This window comes from Chionomys nivalis, chromosome 3 (genome assembly GCF_950005125.1).
Source record: "Chionomys nivalis chromosome 3, mChiNiv1.1, whole genome shotgun sequence".
Classification (NCBI taxonomy): Eukaryota; Metazoa; Chordata; class Mammalia; order Rodentia; family Cricetidae; genus Chionomys; species Chionomys nivalis.
The window spans coordinates 92,465,149-92,489,383 of record NC_080088.1 but is presented as its reverse complement, the minus strand read 5'-3'; the positions used below and the strand labels follow the sequence as shown (position 1 = coordinate 92,489,383).

At 44.9% G+C, this 24,235-nt stretch overlaps 1 protein-coding gene across 1 annotated transcript in view; it reads right to left on the bottom strand.

Annotated features, from left to right (window-relative positions):
* Positions 1–20,292, bottom strand: part of Gna12 (G protein subunit alpha 12) — an 83,469-nt gene extending 63,177 nt beyond the window's left edge. Inside the window, exon 1 of the mRNA XM_057764368.1 lies at positions 19,860–20,292. Within this exon, the coding sequence (XP_057620351.1) occupies positions 19,860–20,162 (303 nt within the window). The 5' untranslated portion in view covers positions 20,163–20,292. The remainder of the gene's footprint in view (positions 1–19,859) is intronic.
* Positions 20,293–24,235: the final 3,943 nt, after the last annotated feature.

Below are 24,235 nucleotides of genomic sequence, written 5' to 3'. Positions count from 1 at the left end.
GAAATCCCTGCACTGGGGAAACAGTGACAGAAGGATCCCAGGGGCTCATTGGCTAGTCAATCTAACCAAAGTGAGAGCCAAGAGCAGTAAGAGACTTATGCCAAAAAATAAGGTGGAGAATGACTGATAACATCCAATGGCATCCCTAGGCACTCACTACACATGTGTGCAACCTCCTCCTTCCCCCAACTCCGGGGTGTAGCACATCAAGAGCACAAGTCCCAAGTGAAACTGAGCTACAATGTGAGATCCTATCTGAAAGGAAAGAAGAAAGGCAGGAAGGAAGGAAGGAAAAAAGGAAGAAAGCTAGATCGGGTAGGGGAGATTGAGGCCCACTGTAGTTTCTTCAGCAGGAAAACATCCTTATGAAGAACATCTGAGAAGATTTTCTTAGGACAGGTTTGCAGAAGACATCAAGGAAGGAAATCACAGAGGACACCCCCACTCAGAATGGTGTCTGTGCAGAAGGAAACATAAACAGCTGAAAATGGTAACTCTTGAGAGAATTTTGACTTCAGTTGTACATTCCCAACATTTTCTTCAAAATAATGACAATATAACACTTAAAAAAAATCACTGCATACACACTTCCAATTCTTTGATATGCTATAGGTCCCTCCCTCCTATTACACATGAGGGTCATTAGGAAAACAGGATGAGTCACCACCCAGGTCTTAGGAAATAAAAAGATGACAAGAAATCAAAAACAAGTCTTGGGATGGGACTTAGCTTAGTGTAGTGAACTTGACTAGTATGTTAGAGGACCTAGGCTCGAGCGCCATTCCCAGGAGAAGAATAAAATGCTCTTAAAGGCAGAACACAGTGAGTAAGCATATGGAAGGATTTCAACACAAGGGAAATGCAACTCAAACCCACAATGGCTACACTAAAAGAAACAAGCAAAAGCAAGTGTTGGCCAGGGCGCGGAGAACAGTGGGACCTCCGTGAGCTGGAATACACAGGAAGAGAATACTACCCTGCTTTGGAAAGCAGCCTGGTACTCCTCAGAATGTCAGCCACAAGGCTGCCACCTGTGCTGATGAACCCAGTCTTCAGTATGAGGCCCCAAAACTCAGACCCCGACAGACGTGCTAGTGGGAGATGGCAGTGGAAATCTTTAGGGCACTGACAGTGTGGCCCCAAAGAGAGATGTGAGCTCTCCCTTCCTCCTCTTCCTTACCTGACAGGGTGACTCCCCAGGACCTACAGGCAGCATGGCCAACTAACTTCCAAAGCCACAGGCCAAATTTAACTCTTTCTTTTGTAAGTCTATTTAGTTAAGATGTTTTTATAGCAATGAAAAGCTAGCATCACATATATCTAATGATATACAGATCTGTTTACACAGGCATATGTCCACACATGAATGGTCAGAGAAGCTTGTCTGTAATAATCAAAAAGTGGAAACAATCCTAAATGTCCATCAACTGATAGATACACATTGTGTACACCTACACAATGGAATATTATTTGGCCAGTAAATGAGTGAGGTACTGAAACCAGCCTCATGCCTATAACCACAGCACTGAAGAAAACAACCCCAAACAAACAAAAACCCCAAACCCTACAGCAAGTGAACTAGCACTATATACTTATTAACATGGCTTAATCCAAAGTACTGACCACACCAAATGCGGCACAAATGTGGACCAACAGCCACTTTTCAGTCCCTGCTGCTGGGAATGCAAAACACTCAAGACCATTCCTTGACAAAATGAATTCAACACTTGTGTGTACTACAAAACAATCCGCACCCAAGAGTTTGGGTCATAATCGCTCAGATTTGGGGAATATCGAGATGTTCTCTAACAAGCAAGTGAATGGTACATCCACACAAAGGTTTATGATTCTGCATGAAAAGAAACAACCCGTGTGGCCACATAGAAAATCCCCGAGAGAACCTCAGTTCTGTACTGCCAAGTGTGACGAGCTAACTCTAAAGAGGCTGTGACTCACATCTGAGATGTTTAGAGAAGGTGACAGAGACAATGAGACCAGCAGCCAGCAGCTGGGGGAGGAGGAAGTAGGAAACAGGGGACTTTGGCCAGTGAAACTTTACTGCATGATATATTTGCCAAAACTCACAGAATCACATGACATAGAGAGTGGACCCTAATGTAAACATGGATTCTAGTTCCTAAGGGTACCTCAACACTGGCCCATCAAGTATAACAAACACACGGGTCACGGGAGAGACTTAGGGGAGGATGGGAACTCAGGCAAGTCACCAAGAATTAAAACAAGTTTCCAATTAAAAAGAAAATGCTGAAGATGCTGTGGTCTGCTTGGCAAATATTTACACATTCTGAAAATAGTCGAGATGACAAAAATTCTAACGCAGGATTCTAACCAGAACTTAAGTTAAAACACCTACGGTTCAAAAATCAAAGTTTCTGGGCAGCTGCAGAAGAGCCTTCAGGCACCAAGACTTCAGTCGATATGGGAGGGCTACCTTCCTAGGGGTTCACATGGTAAAAGAGCTACATAGAAGTTTCTAAAATATATCTACTCTAGAAAATATATTTCAGAGCTAACATGTCCACAGTTATATCTTAGAAATAAATATATGTGTTTTAAAAACAGGATCCTAGTACTTATACTACTGTGCTTATATTTGAGTGTTGGTACGAGTGTGGGTGCCTGACAAGGTTAGCATGTGTCAGTATGAAGTGGTTCCTGTGAGCATATGTGTGCCAGCATGAGATAAGTGTGGGCAATAAGCAAGACAGTGAGCTAGCACAAGGTGAGTGAACGTGAAATGATTTGCCAGTGAGAAGGTGAGTGTGAACAAGGGTAGTTAGTGTGAGAAGGTGAGCTTGACAGAAATGTGAGCATCTATCCTCTTACACCAGGCTTGGAGTATATGTTCCCAGGTAGCAATTTCCACACTTCCAGCATTACTGTTTCTCTTACTAGACAAGCTCACGGACCTGTAACTACCTTTCCATTGCTTACCAGGCAGTCCATCACACATGGACTAGTAGCTCTGTTTTTCTCTGAAACATAAGCACTGCCTTGCCTCTCCCCAGTAATTATGGGCTGCCACCACTGAACCACTGAGAAGGATGTATTTGGGAGGAGGGGTTGAGAACTGTGAAGCCAAATACCTTCACAGTACCAAGGCCAGAGTGGCCTGCCACATCTGGAGCAGGTGGCTCTGTGATTAAGATCACTTGCTACTCTTCCATGTTCCCAGCACCCATAGCAGGCAACTTAAGACTACCTGTAACTCTAGCTTCAGAGGTTCTAGCAACCTCTTCTTACTTCTGCAGGCACTCACATGAATAGGGAATACACTCACAAACAAAAATATACATTAAAATATCAAAAACCAGTAATTGCTAAAATGATTCCTGGGGCTGGAGAGATGACTCAGTGGGTTAAAGTGTTTGCTGTGCAAGTGTGAAGACTTGAGTTCAAGTCCACAGAACCCATGTACTGGGCATGTGTCTGAATTCCCAGGACTCCATTCCTAGGGAGTGGAGACAGGAGAATCCTTGGAAGTACCTGGGCCAGCAAGCTTGGGGTACACAGCAGAAAAAACAAAAACAAAATCCAAAACAAAACAAGAGAGACTGTGTTCCAAACAAGGTGGAAATCAGGGACCAACACATGAGGTGGTTATCTGACCCCCACATGCTCATACTCTCACATCAATGTACACACACACACACACACACAATTAAAGAACCAAACATAGTTCTCCTTTTGAGGACCTCAGTTCAGCAGTGGTCAAAGGAACACAATTCTCTGTTCAAATAGGCCTTTTTTTTTTTTTTTTGGTAGGCAAGGCCATGTTGAGATGGCCTGTCCACAGTGATCAGGGGCAAAGGGCAGACACCATGAGGACAGAAGGCCATGTGAAGAGAAATGACAGGAGGAAGAGGTGATCCCAGAACACGTCAATCCCCACTCCTCCTGATCTATGATGGGAAGGAAAGCCACAAGCCTCTGGACACCGACGCCATGTTCGTTCCACAGGAAGCATTTGCAGGAGTCCAGATGTGCTGCAACTCCCAACCCCTCAAGCCAGGAGACACTGGTACTGCTGTTAATGCATTCTTCAGTTGTGTCTATCTGCTGCTCCCAGTTTCTCACCTGTTATCTGCTGGTCTCCCAGCTGTTATCTGCACTAACTCTTCTCATTAGCACTGCAATCCCTCTTTATCTTGTGCCATTCTCTCACTCTATCTTTGACCCATATGCCCTGTGTTCTCATACAATATAGAACGCCCTGGGCAATCTACTTCTTTCCAGTCTGCCATTTTTCCCTTCTCAGACTTGGTTTCCAGTCTTTTGCCTTCTCCATTCCCCTGTCTTCCAGGCTTTTGGCTTTGACATCTAAAAAGTCTCTATGTCTGTCTCTTCTCTTTTTCTTTCTCTTTCTCTTTGTGTGTGTGTGTCCCTCCCTCCCTCTCCCACCTCTGAATTGAAAGTAGGGCTTTATACATGCTAGCTAAGCACTTTACCTCTGAACTCCATTTCAAACTCTGTTTTTGTTTTATTTAGACTTAGTTTATCTGAATCTGTGTATATATGCCATGTATATGCCCATTGATGCCAGAAGTGGGTATCAGATCCCCTAGCTATAGGTAGCAGTAAGCTCCCCAATGTGGTCCTGTGATCAGAGTTGAGTCCTCTGGGAAGAGCAGCAGCAGCACTCCTAACCTCTGAGCCATCTCTCCCACTCTTGATTTTCTATTTTGAGATGGGGTTGCCTAGACTGCCCTTGCCCTTACTTTGTAGCCCAAGCTGCCCAGCCACTTATGGATCTCAGGCATGTGCTACCATATCAGGCCATTTCTTTTAGTTTTTCCATGTGTGGCTCTCCATTGACCCATTTCTCAGAAGTGCTTTAGGTCATCATGTACTTTTCCTTCTTGCTTCCAAACTCAGAGTTGAAGTTGATGGATGGACAGACATGGTTTGCAAGTCCATGGTTGAGGAAGGAGGTGAAGAATGCCAAACACTGGTTTGGGCTGAACTCTGTTTTCCATCTTGCTTAGGGTTCCAGGACTCAGGCTTACCTCCAGGTGTAGCCAGGGATCTGGAGACAATACTCTCTCTGCCCCTGCCAAGGTCCCCTGAATCTCAGATTCCTGGGTCTGCTTCTTCCCAGACTGGAGCTTATTAGCAAGAATGCAGAGAAGCCCACCCCAATGTTGTCCATGTGTCTTGTCTGTTCCTTGGATGGCTTCTTTCTTGCAACCCCAGTGCTAGGATCTTCCCTCTGTCCTAGTTACAGCATTCATATTCACACCAGTTGATTGGATTCTGGATTTAAAACAAGAGTCAGAACTGGGTATGGCTGGAAAACACCTGTAATTCCAGCCCTTGGGAGGCTGAGACAGGAGAATCATGGGTTCAAGGTCAGCCTGAGCTACACAGTGAGCCCCTGTCTCAAAACAGCATTATAAAACAACAACAAAGAAAATAAAAAATAAAAAGGAAAAATGTAGGAGTCAAGCAAATGGAGATCAAAATGTTGAGTGTGTTCCTAAGAGCTTAGCTTGAGGGCAGGCAAGCTCTTTAAAGCCAGCCAACAGACACAGGCAAGTACCTTAGTCCACAGCATCAAGAAAAGGGAATGTGCTCTGATAGCAGGGCTGCTGAGCCCAGTCTACCCACTTGTTCCCCCAAACTCACCAGCACAGCTAGCCATTCCTCCTTCCTTGGCATATGGGTCAAAGAGGAAGTGGGAGAAGGTAGGAGGATCATAGTGGTTGAGGTTAGGAAGGTGAAGATCTTGTCCACCAGAAACTTCAGCCTTACCCAGACAGGGTTACCTAAGGCTTTGACACAGTGACAATTAAGATGTGGAGAAAAGAATACAGACCACGTTGGCACAGAGGCGTCCCTCTTAGGCAGACTGGCCATTTGCAGCTGCGGGAGGGTCTGGCTCATGGTTAGACATTAAGGGACTTGCTGACTCAGCTTCCCCAAATGATTACTTTTAATGAGACACATGCTCTAACTAGTTGCTGACAGTCCTGGTATATTTGTTTAAAACATCTTAGTACTTTATAGTCACACTAAATATGTACTGATAAGGAGGCAAATGAACAAGTTCCCAGGGTGACACTCCACATCCTCTAACAGGGTCTTCCTCTGGTCCTCTCTCCCTCTCTGTTCTTGTTTTGAGACGAGTTTCACTGTGTGGTCCTGGACTTGAACTCACAGAGTTCTACCAGCCTCTGCCTTCCAGTGCTAGGATTAAGTGTCTTAAGTAGCCCAGGCAGACCTCAAATACAGCACGTAGCTGAAGATAACATTGAGTTTCTAATTCTAATGTCCCCACTCACAAGTGCTAGAATTATAAATGGGTGCTACCACACCCTGGAATTAACATTAACAGCGTTTTCCCACTTACAGCTACAAGTCATTAGGGTCCTAGGACAACCTTTCCCTATTCTAGAACTACGAAACTGTTTCCCTGAAAAAACATGTGGCCACAAAAATATATAGTCACTGGCTACCTTGTGTGAGGCAAGAATTAAAGATAGAAATTCAAGTGGGAACTGAAAATCCTATTATAATAGAGAAAAGCTTTCAAAAATCATCTTTTGAAATATGTTCGTGTGTACTGAGGGGAGGGCATGTGTGTATGTGTGAAAGGATATCCTCAGGTGTTGTTCCACAGGTACTGTCCACCTCCCCCTCCCCCACTTTCTTTTTAAGATAGGTCTCATCAAGTAGGCTCAACAAGCTGGCCAGAGAGCCTAGAAATCCTGTCTTTGCTTCCCAATGCTGGGATCACAGACATGTACTATCACACAAAGCTTTTTAACATATGTTCTAGGGATCAAACTACGGTCTGGTCTTCCAGAATTTTCCTGACTGAGCTCATTTCTTCAGTCCTGTTTTGTGTGATTTCTTTTTCTTTTCTTTCTTTCTTCTTCTTCTTTTTTTTTAAAGATAGGGTCTCACTTTGTAGGCCAGGCTGACTTTGAATTTGTGAACCTCCTGCCTCAGTCTCTTGAGTGCTAGGATTACAGGTGGGCTGAAAGTGCTCCTCTCAAGCAATTAATAACTATAACTGGGAAGGGAGCTGGGAGTAACTTCCTTTCTGCGTTAATGGGTCTTTTTCTCAGAGCCCTGGACATCTTGTCTACAAAAACAAGCAGAATTTCACCTTTAAAATTCATGAAATTTGTGTCTTTAGGTGCTGTTAGTGGCTGAGGAGGTGTGTCCACCTTAACCCTGGTCCTGATGGAAATTTCCCATCTGTCTGAAGCACTGGCCCCAGCACAGTGCAGGATTAATCAAGCAAATCTCATCAGACACCCATTAGAAGGATGGAGTAGCCAAAAGCCAGGCAAGGTCTCCTGGGCTGCATCCTCCCAGCCTATTGACAGTGACGACCTGCCTTCTGCTCTGTCCTCCCCTTATCTTCCCAGTCCCCAGAGATAAGCCACCTAAGAGATAGTAAGCCCAAGAGCCACACACAGGATCTGGCTCTGACTGGCTCTGAGAGATGGAGCAGGTCTTCCTGCACACTTGAAAGCCATTTGACTCCTCTACTGCTCCAAATAGACCCTGATGACTGGTTCATCCCCAGTAGACACAGCCATGACATTAATCCACTATCTGCATTTGTATACTCCTCCACCCACAATTCTGCTCAACCCTGCTGCAGTAGCTACTTGGTACCTTCTGTCACCTGCAAAAGCCTAGGCTAGCACAGGGATGATCATTATCATTGCCTTGGCTGTAGCAGTCCAACTCTACAGGGCCAATTGTACCCAGGTAAGCTGGTAAAATAGATGCCAGAGTCCAGAGAAAGCTGCCAGTCACCAGACTGCTGAAGCTGTATATTATGGCAGAGGTCAGGGACATTACCTCCTTTGGACATTTGCAACTCTTGATTGCTCCTCAAAAGTCCCCACCCCTGGAACAACTGTTCCTTGTTGCCCCACAGATGATATGTATCTAAAGTTTAATTTTCAGACTAGTTCAAGAAAATGATGCAGAAGCAGCTGCTCCAATAGATATACTAATGTGGAGTGAAAATTATGTCTGTTCTCCAAAGCCAGTGCACCAGGACAGACTTAAACATGTATTCAGACACAGACACTTTCCTGTGAAAGGTGCTAGAAATGAAACCCAACGCCTCATGCATGCTAAACCCATGCTTTTCTACTGAGCCATACTCTCTGGCCCAAAACAGATGTCTTACTTGATTTTATGTGTATATATGTACACCATGTCCATACAAGTGTTTCCAGAGGCCAAAAAAGAGTGTCGGATGCCCTAGAACTAGAGTTACAGGCACTTATGAGCCACCATGTGTATGTTGGGAACTGAACTTGAGTCCTCTGCAACAGCAGCCAGGGCTCTTAACCACTGAGACATCTTTACAGCTCAACACAGATGTCTTAATTGGCAAAAGATACACACAGAAAGACTGTGACATAGGTCAGCAATAATTAGTACTGCTCTGTTTACCCTAGAAGGGAATCAGGTGATATTAGGTGACAGCTCTGATAGCTCACTTGATAAGAGACTCAAAGGCTGCAACTCTTTTGATTTTCTTTTCCAAACCTCGATTATATTTGTTATTGTGAATACACTTGATATGTGTATTGGGGCACATGAGTGCCACAGTGCACATGTGGAGGTCACAGGACACCACTTTGTGAAATCAGTTTTCTCTTTGAGTCTTTATGTAGATTTTGGGGATTGAACTTGGTTGTGAAACCTCTTGGTTTCCTCGGAGAGGGTGTCCCCTATGTTGTCCTTAAAGCACAGACCAAGCCGGCTGCAAGTTTGCAGTGACTCTCCTGCCTCAGTCTCACAGGCTTTGACCCTTTTGTCTAGATGCAATCTACCTATCTTTAAGAATGCTGCTGCCCTTCAGGTAGTGAGAAAAAGACCAGCAGCATTACACAAGTTCCTCTGACAATTACCCTGTAATTATAGCTCTAGATACATTTTATATCTTCATCTATGACTGATGGCCCATTCTTGGCTTTCCCCATTCTTGGTTTTGCCATAACAAAATTGCTAAGAGTTGACTCTGAACATCTGCCAATACCAGGTGCAGCCCTGTGATGTGGGATTCCCCTCTGTATGCTGTGATTATCATTAGTGAATAAAAAAAGCTGGCTTGAGCCTATAGCAGGGCAGAACAGAGGCAGGCGGGGAAACTAAACTGAATGCTGGGAGAAAGAAGGCAGAGTTAAGAGAAGCCATGTAGCCCTGCCAGAGACAGACACCGGAACTTTACCTGGTAAGCCACAGTCTCGTGTTGATACACAGATTAATGGAGATGGGTTAATTTAAGATATGAGTTAGCCAGAAATATGCTTAAGATATTGGCCAAACAGTATTGCAAATAATATGGTTTCTGTGTGATAATTTCAGGGCTGAGCAGCCGGGAACTAACCAGTAGCCTTCCTACAACAGCCCTGTTCCAAATGCACCTGACAGATGATGAAGTGCAAATGCTGCTCCTCTCACACAAGTAACTGGGAATCTGGGAGGAAAAGACCTATCATTTGGAACTCTGAGTCCCTTTTGTAGTCACAACGTTCTTGCCGGCTTTTTCTCCCTCAACTGATGGAAAAGACGCTTTTGTTTTTGGGCGTTTCAAAAGAACCAACCACATGTGTCCAAGTGTAAGAGAAAATTTGCTTACTCAAGTGCAATTTGCCAACAAGGCAGTAAAAACCCAACTGTGCTCCAGACCCAGGGAGCTGACTTCCGCCTCAGCACCCGTGCCAGCCCACCCACTGTGGGAGGCACTGAGCCCCAAGTGGAGCTTCTGAGCCCAAAAATCAGTGACTAGCAGAGTTTCAACATGACTAAAAACACAAACAGGCAATAGAGGCATCTCCAGAGTCTCAGACTCCTTTGCCTCAAGCTCGAAATAACAAAACCCAAACGACTCTTTTGTGTTGAGCATGTGTGTGTGTATATGTGTGTGCAGGTACACTTGCCTTTATGTACACATGTGCAGACTAAAGGCAGATAACTGGTTGTCTCATCTTATTCTTGTCCACCTAAGTTTTGAAGTCAAGTTCTTTTCACTGAACACAGAGCTCACGGTGTCAGCAACACTGGCTGGCCAGCAGGTCCCTAGTCTCCACTCCACCAGTGCTGGGGTTACAGGCATGCACTGTTTATGTGGGAGCTGAGGGATCTGAACTCAGGTCCTCATGCTTGCATCAATCATTTTACACTTGAGCCAGGCTTCAACTCTTAAAACCTCCAATTTTAACATAATCTTTCCAATTTACAATAAAAGTTTTGAATTTGCAGTCCATAGATATCCTTGAAAGTAGATGCTTGTATATAAACTTTCTATTGTGGCTGTAGTTGCCACAGCAAAACACCATATTTTAACCACTCCTTTAAATTACAAAGCCCAGCTCATACCTGTGCTGACTATCCCCTCAGTTCTAGCTATTGCATATGCCCAAATGGTTCTTGCCTTCATCTCTATCCTCCTTTTCTACCTGCTAGAATCTTCCAGAGTCTTCAAAGGCTGGTGCATTCACACTTCCTGGACCAGGCCTCTTGATGCCTCTGCCAGGGTTAATCTTCCCTTCTCCCACTGAGTCATCTCTCCGCCTCTTCAGTGGTGTTTACTCTTGTATACAATCATACTCTAGGTACTTGTGCAATATCTCTGCAGGAAACAGATGCCCAAGGCTGGAAATAATTGATATTCATGAAATGTACCCCCTCAGCTCCCAGTACAGTACACTGCACATTTTAAACCTAAATACCTTTTAAAAATTTATTTTTATTTATATGTGTGCTTGTGTGGAATGTATATTACGTGTGTGTAGCTGCCCATGGAGACCAGAAGAAGGCACTGGATCACTTGGAGCTGGAGTTACAGATGGCCTTGAGCCACCTGATGTGGGTGCTGGGAACTCAATTTCTGTCCTCTGGAGGAGTAGGAAGTACTCTTAACTGCTGAGCCATTTCTCCAACCCTGAACATTCTGAATTTAATTATTTTATTTCAGCTTCAACGTGGGACTACCCACTCAAATAATCCAAATTTCCCAGAAGTTTCTAAAGCAATGCATACATATGCAAGGCAAATCTCAGTTGAAGTAGTTAAATGAGAAACATTATAATTATGTAGATGGAATTACAAGATATAACAAAGATCCTCCAAACAGATCATTAGCTTCTAACTGTATGTGAAATTCAGTAATTAACAATGGTTTTAGAATTGAACACATCACACACAGATCAAAGGATGAAAACACTGTTAGATGATACCAAGCTGGACTTCAGTGCGGGGGCCATTCTATTACTAAAGATAGTCTTACATGGTTTCCAAAATACTCAATATACAAGCCCCAAGGGAGCCCCCGGTAGGAATCAAGAGAGTGTCATCTTTAAGACTGGAGAAAGAATGGACCAGGCAGTCTTATTGGGATTATTTATGGTAAATCAAAGCAACAAGTAGGCCTAAATATTTAGCTCAGCAGAGTGGAGAGGGAAGCTGATTTTCCTCTATATTCCTGCCCTGAGGAACCAGGAGACAGTCATGCTCCATGTGGCATAACAGAGGGAGGTGGCAGTGCCACAAAGGGGTCTAACCTACCACCCTCTGATTGGCAGGGATGCTCCTATTGCTCCACTGCTTAGTGTCAGGGTTCTCATATTGGACCAAGGATGCAGGAAGCGGGGGCTGGGTTAGTGCTACTCTGTCACCCATGCCCAGAGGCTGATGTCACAGCCTCACTGGACAAGGAAACAGACGCAGAGATCAAGAACAAAAGTGCAGCTGGAGCAACAGCTGAGTGTGCAGTGGCTGCCTGGCTAGAGGGTGGCATGCAGCTCAACCCCCAGTCCAAGAAAACAAGAAACAAAACAGAACAACAAATAGAAGTGGACAGCTCTGTCAATAGAGTCCCACATTAAGAAAAAAAAAAGTGCATGGAACTGAAAAGTATTTGACAAAACATTGCTGGAACCCTCCCCTAAAATCTGGCAAAAGACATAAATGTCCAAACTCAGGAAGATGATCAAGGCCCAAACAGGATAAGCAGAGAGAAATCTATATTGAGCTAAATCATAATTAAATTTCTGGAAACTAAAGACAAAGAAAAAAGGCCATAAAAGTAGCTGGAGAAAAATAAAGCATCAAAGAGGAACATATGAAAAGGACTTCTCCAAAATCAATGGTAGGGGAGGAGGAACATGGAACATTTCTAAGTACTAAAAGTGTCCCGTTGGGGATGTAGCTCACTTGATAGAGGATCTCCCTGAGTTTCATCACCGGGAGGACATAAACTCCCAGCGCTAGCGAGATGGTGGCAGGAGGATCATAATTTAAGGCTGTCCTTGTTAGAGCACAGACAAGGCTGGTCAGACCAAGCTGTATGAGATGCTGTCTCAGAGTAAATCAGTAAGTGTTAAATATGAATTCTAAAGGTGGTGATGGGATAGTCTTTAAGAATGAGGGGCAAAAGGGCTCAGTCAGTACAATATTTGCCTAGAATGTAAAAAAACCCGAGCTCGATCCTCAGTACTTCATAAACTGGGTATGGTAGTACAAGCCTATATATAACCCCAGTGCTTGGGAAGCTCAGGAAGGAGGAATCACAAGTCAGAATCTGGTCTAGGATACACATAGAGGCCCTTTTTCAAAAAACAAGTTATTCTTTAGCCTTCACCCACATCCGTGCCACAGCACGTATGTCTGGGCTCAGGCACATACATCACACACATCACAGACACACAGACACATACACAGGGGAGGGGGAAGAGCAGGTGAAAAGTACAAGCAAGAGAGAGCAGACACTATGGAATCATCAATAGAAAGCTGTGAGACAATGGCTGCTAAAGAAGGTACCAGTGCAAGGAAACTAGACAGTTCCCTTACTGTCTGTGGCTTGATATACACATCCTGACTTCATGAAAAGGCCACATACATTCAGAGAAATATGCTTCAAATTGTGAATGTTTATGGAACACAAAACAGAACCTCAAAATATACGAAGCAAATGGACACAGCTACAGGCAAGATAGATGCACAATTATAGTTAGGGACCCAAATACCCGACTCTCAGGAACTGAAGAAACCTACTGGACGCTCAGTAAGAATACTGTGCTCATCAATGTCAACTAACAACAGCTGATGTGCAGAATATTCCAGCAAATAGCAAGCTATGTATATTTAAGTGCCTATAGAATATTTACTAATAGGACCATAAAATATATGCTTAAGAGATTGTGATTTGGGCTGTAAGACACACTCAAGAAATAGAAAAGAATAGGAATCATATATAGTGTGTCCTCCAACCACAATGAACTCTACTAAGTACTCAATAACAAATTGACAATAGTCAGAAACTACATCAGACATACAAATAATTCATGAGTCGAAGATAGCTAAATAAAATAAATAAATGAACACAAAAGTAATTAAAAACAAAAGAGCATATTGAGATATATGGTGACAGTGGAGGCAGGACTTAAAAATGTCTGGGGCAGTGGGATGGCTCAGTGGTAAAGGTGCTTGGCTCAGAAGCCTGACAAGTTGAAAAGCCAAGTTCAAGCCTCAGAACCCCTAAAAAGGCATAGGCAGATGCAGTGAGTGGTGTGCACCCAGAATCCCAGCTCTTCTAAGGGTGAGATGAAGCCAGAGAAAGTAGGATCTAAGAGTGATGAGCTCATCGCAAGGCAGAAACAAGACTACTTCAACAAGGTGAAATGTCCTAGCACTTGGGAGGTGGGGCTGGAGGATTGCAAGCTCTGGGTCAGCCTCATTTGCATCATTGGTTTGAGACCAGTCAACATGAGGCTATCTGAAAACAGCAAAAAGGAAAGGAGACTAACATGGGTGGCTCACACCTTTAATCCCACCTCTGTGGAGGTACTCTCTTTCAACAAACCAGGAACAAGGGAGTGCAAATTAAATCCAAAGTAAACGGAAGGAAAGAAATAGTAAAGAGCAGAATTAACCCTGGGGTGGTGGCTCACACCTATCTCAGAACTCAGGAAGCTGAGGCATGAAGATTGCCATAGTTAGTTCAAAGCCAGTCTGGCTACCCCATTCCAATTCTTAAAAACAAGAAAATAAACAGAAATAAATAAAATTTAAAACTGGAATATCACAGAGGAGAAAAAAAATCAATGGAATAAAAAAGTTGATCATTTTTGGTTAGGAAAAAATTAGCAGTAAAACTAATAACCCTCTAGGAAGAGTAGAAAAATAGAGAGCTCAGCAGCAGAGCACTTATCTAGCATGTGCAACACCCTGGGCACCATCTCCTAAACCACTAAAGAAAAAAGTGTGGGTGTGAGTGTGGTGTTAAAAATCAATCAATGCAGTCAAGTAGATAATTCAGTTGGTAGGGTGCTTACATGAGGAAGTATTGAAACATGAGTCTGAGTCCCAGAACTGGCATGAAAAAGTTGAACGTGGTGGTGGTATACTTTAATCCCAACTGTGAGAAAGAGGAGACAGGTGAATCCCAGATAGCTAGCCTAGCTTAATCAGTGAGCTTTAGGCCAGTGAGAGACCTTGTCTCAAAAGCAAGGGATGACACTCAAGGTTGATCTCTGATCTCCACATGCACACAGGTACAGCCACACATACACAAAGGCACACAAAAAAATCAGTCAACGAATAGAAAACACTGACTGTCAGCGGCAGTAAAAAAAGAGAGGCCATCAGGATTCTCAGCACTCTCACTTGACATAGTATTGTAGCCATTGCAATAGGCAAAGAAAAAAAAAAGAAAGGCATTCTCTTTTCTTTCAGAACTATGCCAATTGTTTTTATTTTTTAAGTCCATCCTCTAGTCCCCCTCCATGCTCCCACCAGACCTCCAACTTCTCATTTTCTTAAATACTGCCCTTCTGGGCAGACTCAAGGGAAGGAAGAATTAAAACAGCCTCTACTTGCAGATAACACAACAGTTTGTGCAGAATACTGCAAGTGACAGAAAGCCCCTACAACCACTCAGCAATATCATGGCACAAGACCCAAATACAGAGGCCAAGTACACTGTTATCATTAACAGTGAGTGGGCTGAAAGCGAAAGCACAGTATCTTTTATAATTGCCTTAAAGAAAACTCTGCTCTGGGGCATAAACTTCATAAAACATGTTTAGGATCACGAGAAGTGGAGCAGGCTGGTGAAAAAAAAAATTATCAGGCTTTAAACGAAGGTGCTGTGTTCATAGATTAGAAAGCTCAACATGGGCATGAGGTTCTTTCCAAGCTGATCTTCTGGCTTAAATCATCAATTTTCCAACAATGTTTTTTATAGACATAGGAGGTCATTTATAGAAGTTACACTGGGGCTAGAGGGATGGCTCAGGGAATAAGAGTGTACTGCTCTTGTAGAGGACCCAAGTTAGGCTTCCATAACCAACATCAGACAGCTCACAACTACAACACTCTGGTGTGGGTGTGGGTGTGGGGTGTCCAACTCCCTCTTCTGGTTTCTAAGGGCACTGTACTCCTGAGTGTACTCATACTAAGACATAAGAATACACATGATTTTTTTTTTAAGTTAGAAGGAAAAAAAGACAGGCCCTGGACTAGCTAAAATCTGGGACAAGGGAAAAGAAAATGTGGGAGAAATACTGAAACTCACATATAGTCACAGTAATCAATACTGTGTGACACTAGCATAAAGACATACAGACCATGGGAACAAATTAGAAAACTCACACATATACAAACAGACCAACTGATTATCATTTTTATAGAGACATAAAGCAGTTTAATAAGAAAATAACTAATAGTTCTGAACCTGGATATTCACAGGCAGAAAAAAAGGGCTTCAACTTAAACTATAAACTTAAAAGTAAGAGAAAAAATATAAAACTCTTAGAGAAAAATCTTTTGGATCTAGGCCAAGCAAAAAGTTCTTAAGACATGATAACAAAAGCATGATCCATAAAAATAAAAATGGATAAACTGACTTTACTGAAATTAAAAATGTTTACTTTGCAAAAGACCCAATGTAGAGAATGGAAGGACAGACCATATGTACAATCTTTATGTGGAATAAAGGATTAGTTTCCACGTATATAAAGAGCTCCTTAAATTCAACAATAAAAGCACAAAAAACCTAATTAGAAGAGGGACCAAAAAAATGTTTGTTTTTTTTTTTCCCAAAGAGGGTGAGCGGCAAATGATAAAGACTTTCAGCATCATTAACAGTAGGGAAATACAAATTAAAACTCTAAGAAAATACAGCATATACCTCTAAGAACAGCTGAAGAAAGTCGGTGACATCACCTAATGCCAGCAGGGATGCAGAGAAACTGACGTGTACAAAAGAACCTTTGGGAAACAGTCTGACAGTTTCTTATAAAGATGAACACATCACTGTTGAATATTATTCCAGACACATGAAAACATAGACACAGACACAAAATTGAGACTAGCGGCCCATGTCTGCCATCCCAGCACTTGGAAGGTAGTAGAAGCAGGAGGAGCAGCCAGCCTCAGTAACATGGTTAAGTTTGAGGCTAGCCTAGAGTACCCGAGACCGTGTCACAACTAACCAATCAGCCAACCAATCTAAAAGAATGTAGTATTCTATGTGTAGTGAGCGGCAGGTGGGAAGAACCCAGATACTCTCACCAGGTGATCAGAGAGGTAGTACATTACTCAGCAGGAAGGTGGGAATTATGACCATGTGCAGTTGCTTACATGGGGAGCGCCACAGAAATGTTCTGATAAAAGTCAATTCCAAAAGACCATACACTGCATGAACTCCATTTATAGAATATGCTGTGTGGGGTGTACAGTGGTTGCATGTGAGTGTGTGGGTGTACACAGGAGCCAGAACAGGGTATCAGGTGTCATCCTTTATCATATTGCCTTCTGGCCTTGAGAAAGGGTCTCTTACTGAACTAGAAGCATGTTTCTGCCAGGCTGGCTGCCAAGCAAGCTCTGGGGAGTTCTATGATGACAATTAAGGTAGTCATCAATCTGATTACAGGGGAAGACCAGTTTAGGTACCCTCTCTGCTATTGTTTAGGGTCTTAGCTGGGGTCATCCTTGTCTCTGGTGCCCCAAACCCCAATGCTGTGGTTTACAGCCTTGCCCAGCTATTACATGGGTGTTCGGGGTTCAAACCAAGGAACCCTGTTTGCAGAACAAATGCTCTTACCCACTGAACCATCTCCTCAGCTCCAACGCAAAAGTTTTGAAGTGACAAAATGATAGAATTGGGAGAACTGATTGATCAAGGCCAGGATCAGTGAGGAGGCCAGGGACCGAGAAGGATTTAAAACTGAAAAATGAATTCTAACTAGTTACCACAGATAAAACACATTTAATATAGAACGATGAGTAAAAAGGTTGGGTATAAAAAAACACCTGCTGGGAAGAAGGACTCAGAGAGACTAGGAGGGCTGAAAGATAGTGACTGGAGTCTGAAACAGCCAGAAGCCATTTGATACATATATGAAACTGTAAAGGACTAAACATTTTAAATCACTAACAAAGTACATAAAAAAAAAAAAGACACTGCAGAATCCCTGTTAACAAATTGCAATTCTGTTGATAAGGAGGCCAGTAAAAGCAAACACTAACAGCTCAGGAAGCAGAGACTGACTTCTCTAAAATGTACTTAACAGACTCAAGTAGACTTGAGTTTACGTTTCTAAATATTTTTTCTGCCTCCCAGGTTGAAAGAAACTGAGCCCTCAAGCCTACCTGGTTCTGGGATACAGAAAAGCAGCAAAAATAAAACCAGACTCCCTGAGTGACAGTCAAGTGCATTTTGCCCCTCTGTCGCTGAGGGAAATTTGAACAACTATACCCATCCCTTTAAGGTGACTGTCTAATGTTTACGGAGCACTTGGCCAGAACCCTGAGCTGCCCGAGGCTCTGAAAGGTGAAAAGGGTGTGATTTATCCTTCAAAGGATTTTCTTCCCATCTTGAGCCCAAAGGAGCTACTTGTATTAAAACGAAACATTTAGTAACAAACATGTTGAGTGTGGGAGTGTTGGCCCGGAAGTCTGGCTCCCAGGATCCCAGCCCAACCGCCCTACACCAAGGTTCCTCAAGGCCGAAGTGAAAGACGTGTCCCAGATGGGTTTCTGTGCCCCCTTGCTAAATTAAAAGCCCATTAGGTTCTATAAATCTGGTCTCCAAATTGGCTTTAGGGTAGGACAAAGCTCTCCACCTGTTTGGGACTGCTTTCCTCAGACCTGTAATTTGCCCTCCCCGCCAAATAACCTGGGGCTTGGGAAGGATCAAGAAGAAAAAGGGAGATGAGAAACTTCGAGAGGAAACTATTCACAGTGCAGTGCAGGACAGATGCTCTCTGCCCTCCTCTAGACTTTTCTACAGCTTTTTTTTTTGAAATAGGGTCTCACATAGCCCAGGCTAGCATCAGACTCGCTGTGTAGCTAAGCCTGGAACTTCACCTCCTGTCTCTGCCTCCACAGTGCTGCAATTACAAATAGGCCACCATGGCCAGTTTATTCAACCTTGGGCCTTGTGCGTGCTAGGCAAGCACTCTACCAACTGAGCTACAGGCCCAGCTCTCCAGATCTTTCTTTCAGACCCTTTTGTACAGACTCGCAGTTCTAACACCGGCCCTAGACTCTGTCAACATGACTGTTTCTTTCGCACATGTGGCACAGAATATAAAAGGCACAAGGGACAGGACCCTGAGTTCAAAACCACATGAGGATTATTGCATCTGGTCCAAAGTCAAAAACAACCATGTAACAACGACGACAATGTGGACACTGAATCACAGTGAGCAGGCTTTCAGGAAGCTTTATGTTTTGCTTTGCAGGGCTGAAGCCCAGGAGCTTGTACAGGCTAGACAAGTGCTTTACTACCCAACAATTCCCCAGTCCTAGTTTCCTTTAGTTCCATAATGCTCCTGTGCATAAGCTTTTAAAGTATGGTCTTATCGTTTAGTGACACATACCAAAATATTTTCTAATACAGTTATACATCTGGAATTTGCTTAGAGACCAGGGAGTCAGAGGTGAAGGAGATCGGCACAGAATGGATCCTTGTTTTAAAGCTGAGCCGTGTCTCACAGCTCCTTCTAACATCTCCTCTAACTTGGTACGTATATATTAAGTCTCCATACTAAAGAGTTTAAAGAACAATGTGTAGCTGGCACATGCCTGTAATCCTACCACTGGGGAGATGGGGGCAGAGGGATGTCTTAGGAGCTCAAGGTCATTCTGGGCCACACAGCAAGGCCAGCCTGGGCTTCACGAGACCCTGTCTCAAAAATCCAAAACAAAAAAAACTTTAAAACTGAAGACTAGGGACTGGCAAGATAGTTTTAGTTAGTCAAGTGCCACCTAGCCCTGGTTCAATCCCTAGCCCTCCATGGACCAAGCGTGGTGACACAGCGCCCCACATTCCCAGTAATTCTAGTATTTGGGGAGTGGAAGCGGGAGGGGGGGAGGCGCGCGGGGGGGGGAGTTGGATCAAAAGTTCAAGGTCATCCTCAGTTACTTAGTGAGTTCAAGGCTAGACTGGGATATATGAGACACTGTGTCCAAAAAATAACGATTAGAATGGTCGATTCTCATTTACAAATAAGAACAGGGACGATGTCCTCCAACCTACACTGTAAACTTCGCTGGCTGGAGGGACGGGAAGAGTTGGCGACCCTTACTCCACGTGTCCAGCCCTAAGAGTCCTTCAGAACCCAAGGCCCCGCGCGTGGTCCAGTTTCCACTCCCACGGTCCCCAGGCAACCAAGATTCTGGAAAGCTATCAGGCCCCTGGGGGTCACCGGAGTAACCCCGGCTGGCGCGGCTAGAGGTCCCTTTCGGAGGGGAGGGGCGCCCGGCAGCAGGGTCGCCGGTCCCGGGGAGGACAAAGGGGGCGGGGTCCCGAGCCCACTCGGGGCCAGGTGTGTGTGGGCGGTGCCGCGCGTCACCTTGAGGATGTTGTCGAAGATGGTGTCGCGGAACTCCAGCAGAGCCTTCTGGTCGAACTCCCGGCCGTGGATGATGCGCATCTGCTTGAGGAACGTGGACTTGCCGCTCTCGCCGGCGCCCAGCAGCAGGATCTTGACCAGCCGCCTGACCGCGCGCCGCTCGCGGGCCAGCAGCGCGTCGATGTCGCGGCTGCGCCGTCGGGCCTCGCGCTCCGCGTCGCGCGCCGCGCCGGCCCTGCGCTCGCGGGCTCCGGCCTCGGCCGGCAGCAGGCAGCGGCTGAGGGTCCGCACCACCCCGGACATGGCCGCCCTCAGGCCGCGGCCGCGCCCCGCCGAGGCCCGCGCGCCATGGACGCCCCTCAGCCGGCGCGGCCCTGCCGGGCCAGGCGCCGCCCCGCCCGCCGCTCCCTCAGGCCGCGTCCGCCGCCGCCGCCCCGAGGCCCTCACTAGCCCGGCCGGCTGAGGGGCGGAGGGAAAGGCTCGGAGGGTGGGGCGGCGCCGCTCAGGAGCGCGTTTATTGGTTGAGAAGCCGTCTATTCGGTGGACCACGACTTTTTATTGGACAAGTGTACTTCAGAGGAGGCGGGAGCTCCTGCGGCCTTTGGGGCGGAGCCGGCGCCGAAAGAGGCGGGATCTTTGCGGCGAGGGACGTCTCATTGGACGGCCGGGCGAGCTTCTTTCTTTCAGAATGAAAGGGAGGCGGTGCCATCGAGGAGGAGGAGCTGCAGTTCTCCGCGGCCAATTATAAGTTCTCTGAGTGTCTGTCCGTCACAATGACCGTACGTGGGATTGGAAATTGGGCGAAACGAGGCGTGGCCACAAGTGCCAGGTGTACAGAGTGACTTTCTGCCCAGTTTCCCAGGTTGGGTCCGGTTATGGGACCTAGATCTTCCCGGAACCACATAAGACTGGGCCATAAAGCTGGAAAATACCGATGAGGTCCGCTTGCTTTTAAGTTTAGGGAGAAAGCTCAGCCGTTTTCCGTCCAAAAACACTGGAGCACGGTGGGCCATAATTTTCAAACAAATGCTCCTTTGAGTGTTGCATGGATCCAAAATAAGGGAAAAACAAACAAAAAAAGAGAGTTGCTTGGGCCTTCCTGGGTACTTTAATCTTAAAGTGTGATTAAGGGGAGCTGACTCTGTGGGAAAGGGCGTTTGTGGGAAAGCGTGAGAACATGAGTTTCCCAGTTGTATCTGTATCCCCAGTATTGGAGAAGCCAAGTTAGACTAATTCCGGAAACTTGCTAGGCAGCTAGCCTAGCCCAAAGAGTGAGTTTAAGGCTCAGTAAGAGAATCTGTCTCAAAAAATGAAGGTAGAAAGACAATTGAGCAAGACACTGGGTGACCTCATGGCCTCTGCATGTGTGGGCACTGCCACACACAAACACGCACACGTGATTGCTAAAATCAATCAAAGGCATTCTGATATGGCATAGTAATAGAAAGCATGGGTTCTGGAGGGTATTGGCGGTGCGTATAGGTCATCACAGAACTTGAGAGACACAGGCAAGAGCATTAACCCAAGTTTGAGGCTAGCCGGGGCTACATAGTAACTTTCAGGCCATCTTGGCCACAGGGTGCGAGTTTGTCTCATGGAGAGGCTGGTAGGGAAGGGCAGGCGTGCCGGTAAGAGCCCACTTTCCATTACAAACAAAATATTAACCTTTGGCATTGGCCCTCATCTTCCACTTTGTTTGAGGCAGGGTCTCTTATTGTTGGCCACTGCTAGGCTAGCCGGTTCACAAACTTCTGCAGACTCCTGTCTCCACTTTCCATCTTGCCACGCTCGCTACTGCACCTGGCTGTATGTGGTTTCTGGAGATCTTAACACGGGTCCTCACTCTTTTGAAGCATAGACCTTACCCACTGAGCCATCTCCCCAGGCCAAGTTTTATTTTTTGAAGCAGGGTCTCGTGGATAGCTGGCCGGCCTTACACTGTCTATATAGCTGAGGATGACTTTGAACTGCTGATCCTCTTGCCTTTGCCACCTAAATGCTAGGATCACAGGTGTGTGCTGTCACACCTAAGGGTATGTTTCTAAGAGAGAAAATAGGGCAATCTGAACCCAGGAACTAGAAGAGTTTGTTCCTTATTCAGTTAAAAAAATGAATTAATTCACCGTTTTTCAGCAAATGCTCCAGACATTTACAAATAACTTTATAACTTTGTAAATAGCTTGATGCCAGTGTTTATAGAATCATTAACTATTTTAAAGGATCACTTAGCTTTTTTTTTAGTGACACATTGTGGTGTTTTATGGGAGAAATTATATACTGTTGATAGTATCTAATTTGGTACTTTGACAAGGGCTCTGGCCATATCCTCCACATTTGCTAAAAGGATCAAGTGCTTGAAATAAACACGTGTATCCATGCACTCGATAATAGTCTCTTAATTACCCCTGGCATTTATATAGCATGCTATAATTTCTCAAGAGTCTCTACACACGTTATCTCATGTCATCCGTTCTCTTCTCAATGCGGGGAAAGAAGTAAACATGGGACAGCTGTAATCAAAGAATCCAAGGGCTGGAGCCCGTAGAGCAAGCGTGAAGCCCTGAGTTCGGATCTTCAGAACCTATGTGAAATATCAGCAGCCATATAGTGTGTCTCTAACTGCCCCCCCCCCAGTACTGGGCGTGGGGAGGCAGAGACAGGTGGATCCCTGGAGCTTATCGGCCAGCCAGTCTAGCTGAATCAATGAGTTTCAGGTCCTTGAGTATCTTAATTTGCTTTTCTCTAGCCATGGTAAACACCATGACCAAAAGCAATTTGGGGAGGAAAGGGTTTATTTTAGTTTTCAGGTTGTATAGTCTACCATCACTGGAAGCAAAGGCAGGAAGCGGAGACAAGAGCTTGAAACAGACACTGTGGAATAGCACTGCTTACTGGCTTGCTTCCCTGACTCATGCTCAACCAGCTTTCTTATACAATCCAGGACCACCTGCCCAGGTACGGCATTGCCCACGGTAGGATGCCTGGGTCATCCTACATTAATTAATAATCGGAATACGCTCACAGGCCAATCTGATTCCTTCTTCCCAATATGTCAAATGACAACTGAAGCTAACTACAATAGACGCTGCTTCAGAAAGAAAGAAAGAAAGAAAGAAAGAAAGAAAGAAAGAAAGAAAGAAAGAAAGAAAAAACTGTTATTGAAGAAAGGTATTTAAAGTTGACCTCAGACCTCCACATACCCACATACACATATGCGTGCATGCACACTACAAATACATATTCACACATACACACTCTCAAACACACCATACCATCCTACATACAGAGAATGTTGAGTTCCAAGCACTAACAGGGATGATTAGTTGTAAGTATGGTTAGTAAATTGCAGAACCGGGACAGGAAGCCTGACCTAGTAAATGCTTCACATACGCTGTGGGTTCTGGGCATGCATGTGCATTTGGAAGCTTTACTTTACCATTTAGGGCTGTGTGACTTGGAATGAGTCACTTAATGTCTCTCTAACTCACTTTTCTTATCTGTAAATCAGAGAAAAAGAGAGCCTGGGGCTAGAGAGATGGCTTAGTGCTGAAGAACACTGGCTGCTCTTCTAGAGGACTCAGGTTCTATTCTCAGCACCCACGTGATGACTCACAACTACCTGCAACTCCAGCCCTAGGGGATTTGATATCCTATTCTGGTCTCAGCAGGTACTAGGCATGCACATGGTTCACAAACATACATGTAGGCAAAACACCTGTACACAAAAATAAAATAAAATGTATTGTTGCTATGGCAGAGGACCTGAATTCAGTTTCCCAGCACTCACATTGGGTATCCCACAACTGCCTGTAACTCCAGATCCAGAGGACTCAACACCATCTTCTGACTTCTACGGCCGTGTGTGCGCGCACACACACACACACTTACACACAATACATACATAGACACATGCACTAAAAATATAAAAAATAATCTAATAATGGACCTTGATAAATATCAAACAAGTTTGCAATGGGAAAGGCTTAGCCAGGTGCTGGGATGGCCAGTGGGTAAAATGCTTGCTCTTTAAGCATGAGAATCTGAGGATGGATCTTAGTGCCTATACAAAAAGCCATACTTGGCAGTGCAAACCTGTATTCTCAGTGCTCCAAGATGGAGGCAGGAGGATTAGCAGGTGGTGTTGGTGGTAATGATGACAGCAGTGGTGATGATGGTGGTGACAGTGGTGATGGTGGTGACAGTGATGATGGTGGTGGTGACATGGTGATGGTGGTGACAATGGTGATGGTGGTGACAGTGGTTATGGTGGTCACAATGATGGTGGTGGTGGTGACAGTGGTGATGGTGGTGACAGTGGTGATGGTGGTGACAGTGGTAATGGTTGGTGGTGACAATGGTGATGGTGGTGACCATGG